At 34.9% G+C, this 2,034-nt stretch overlaps 1 protein-coding gene across 1 annotated transcript; it reads right to left on the reverse strand.

The window, feature by feature from the left end:
• Positions 1–177: 177 nt before the first annotated feature.
• LOTGIDRAFT_176886 (hypothetical protein) lies at positions 178–1,909 on the reverse strand (the record flags this gene model as incomplete). The annotated part of the gene is made up of 1 exon (XM_009063424.1): positions 178–1,909. A coding segment is annotated over one exon (1,732 nt), but the record flags the coding sequence as incomplete, so codon positions are not given.
• Between the last annotated feature and the right edge of the window lie 125 nt (positions 1,910–2,034).

Here is a 2,034-nt window from a genome sequence, read left to right on the forward strand (position 1 = left end):
GTAAGCCAGAAAAGTGCTTAACTCAATAACCAGCCCTCTTTACCATATAAGCACCAGCACCATATTATCTAAGAAAAATTGGCATTCCAAGTCGGCAATAAAAGTTAATTGAATGGATAAATTTCTAAAGAATTGACCATTCCATCAATAAAGTATATTAACTTAAGAATAACTGACCTGGTTTATCATGAAGAACAGTATTTTTTGATGATCTTGGTGTTGATTGTGGATGAGCTGGTTTTCTTCTATCTGGTGTCACAAAACAAGGTTTAATAGGCTTGGGTGGTTTCTGACTGTCTATCTTTGGTACCAATTGTTGACCCTGATCAGAATGACCAACGACACTGGTGGAAGTACTATTGTTATTTGAAATGTTAAGAGGCATATTTTGGGCATTTTTTGAAGAGGCATTGTTAACTGCTTTATGCTCTTCAGTCTCTACGTGAGGAGATGTATCATCTTTGAATATATCTTGAACATGTTTCAAAGAGGCATTATCTACTGTTATCCCTTTACCAGAGGCAGTTTGAAATACATTGGTTGATGCTTTTGGTGAATTGTCATCTTTGAATATATCTTGAACATGTTTCAAAGAGGCATTATCTACTGTTATCCCCTTACCAGAGGCAGTTTGAAATACATTTGTTGATGCTTTTGGTAGATTGTCCTCTTTGAATATATCTTGAACATGTTTCAAAGAGGCATTATCTACTGTTATCCCTTTACCAGAGGCAGTTTGAAATACATTGGTTGATGCTTTTAGTGAATTGTCATCTTTGAATATATCTTGAACATGTTTCAAAGAGGCATTATCTACTGTTATCCCTTTACCAGAGGCAGTTTGAAATACATTGGTTGATGCTTTTGGTAGATTGTCCTCTTTGAATATATCTTGAACATGTTTCAAAGAGGCATTATCTACTGTTATCCCTTTACCAGAGGCAGTTTGAAATACATTGGTTGATGCTTTTGGTAGATTGTCCTCTTTGAATATATCTTGAACATGTTTCAAAGAGGCATTATCTACTGTTATCCCTTTACCAGAGGCAGTTTGAAATACATTGGTTGATGCTTTTGGTAGATTGTCCTCTTTGAATATATCTTGAACATGTTTCAAAGAGGCATTATCTACTGTTATCCCTTTACCAGAGGCAGTTTGAAATACATTGGTTGATGCTTTTGGTGAATTGTCATCTTTGAATATATCTTGAACATGTTTCAAAGAGGCATTATCTACTGTTATCCCTTTACCAGAGACAGTTTGAAATACATTGGTTGATGCTTTTGGTAGATTGTCCTCTTTGAATATATCTTGAATATGTTTCAAAGAGGCATTATCTACTGTTATCCCTTTACCAGAGGCAGTTTGAAATACATTGGTTGATGCTTTTGGTAGATTGTCCTCTTTGAATATATCTTGTACATGTTTCAAAGAGGCATTATCTACTGTTATTCCTTTACCAGAGGCAGTTTGAAATACATTGGTTGATGCTTTTAGTGAATTGTCATCTTTGAATATATTTTGAACATGTTTCAAAGAGGCATTATCTACTGTTATCCCTTTACCAGAGGCAGTTTGAAATACATTGGTTGATGCTTTTGGTAGATTGTCCTCTTTGAATATATCTTGAACATGTTTCAAAGAGGAATTATCTACTGTTATCCCTTTACCAGAGGCAGTTTGAAATAAATCAGGGTTTGGGAAAGACTCCTTACCATCTAGTTTTGTTTCAATAACTTTGGACCGCATTATAGAATCATTAGCAGATGGATTTACTTTTGTATGATGATCAGGAGATTGATTATAAATGGATTCTTCTCTGAAGATGTCTTGGACATGTTTTAATGATTTGGCACTAATGTTCACACCTTTCCCAGAAGCTGTCTGAAAACCACAACCCATAGACATATCTGGAATCATTTCATTTGCAGGAACTGCAGCTACTATCGAGCTGTTAGCACATTCATCCAAATTGTATTGTTTGGCTTTCGTTGGAGATATTTCTAAAGTATCTACAGACTTTTCTTCAAAAA

Source organism: Lottia gigantea, assembly GCF_000327385.1.
Source record: "Lottia gigantea unplaced genomic scaffold LOTGIsca_5739, whole genome shotgun sequence".
NCBI lineage: Eukaryota > Metazoa > Mollusca > Gastropoda > Lottiidae > Lottia > Lottia gigantea.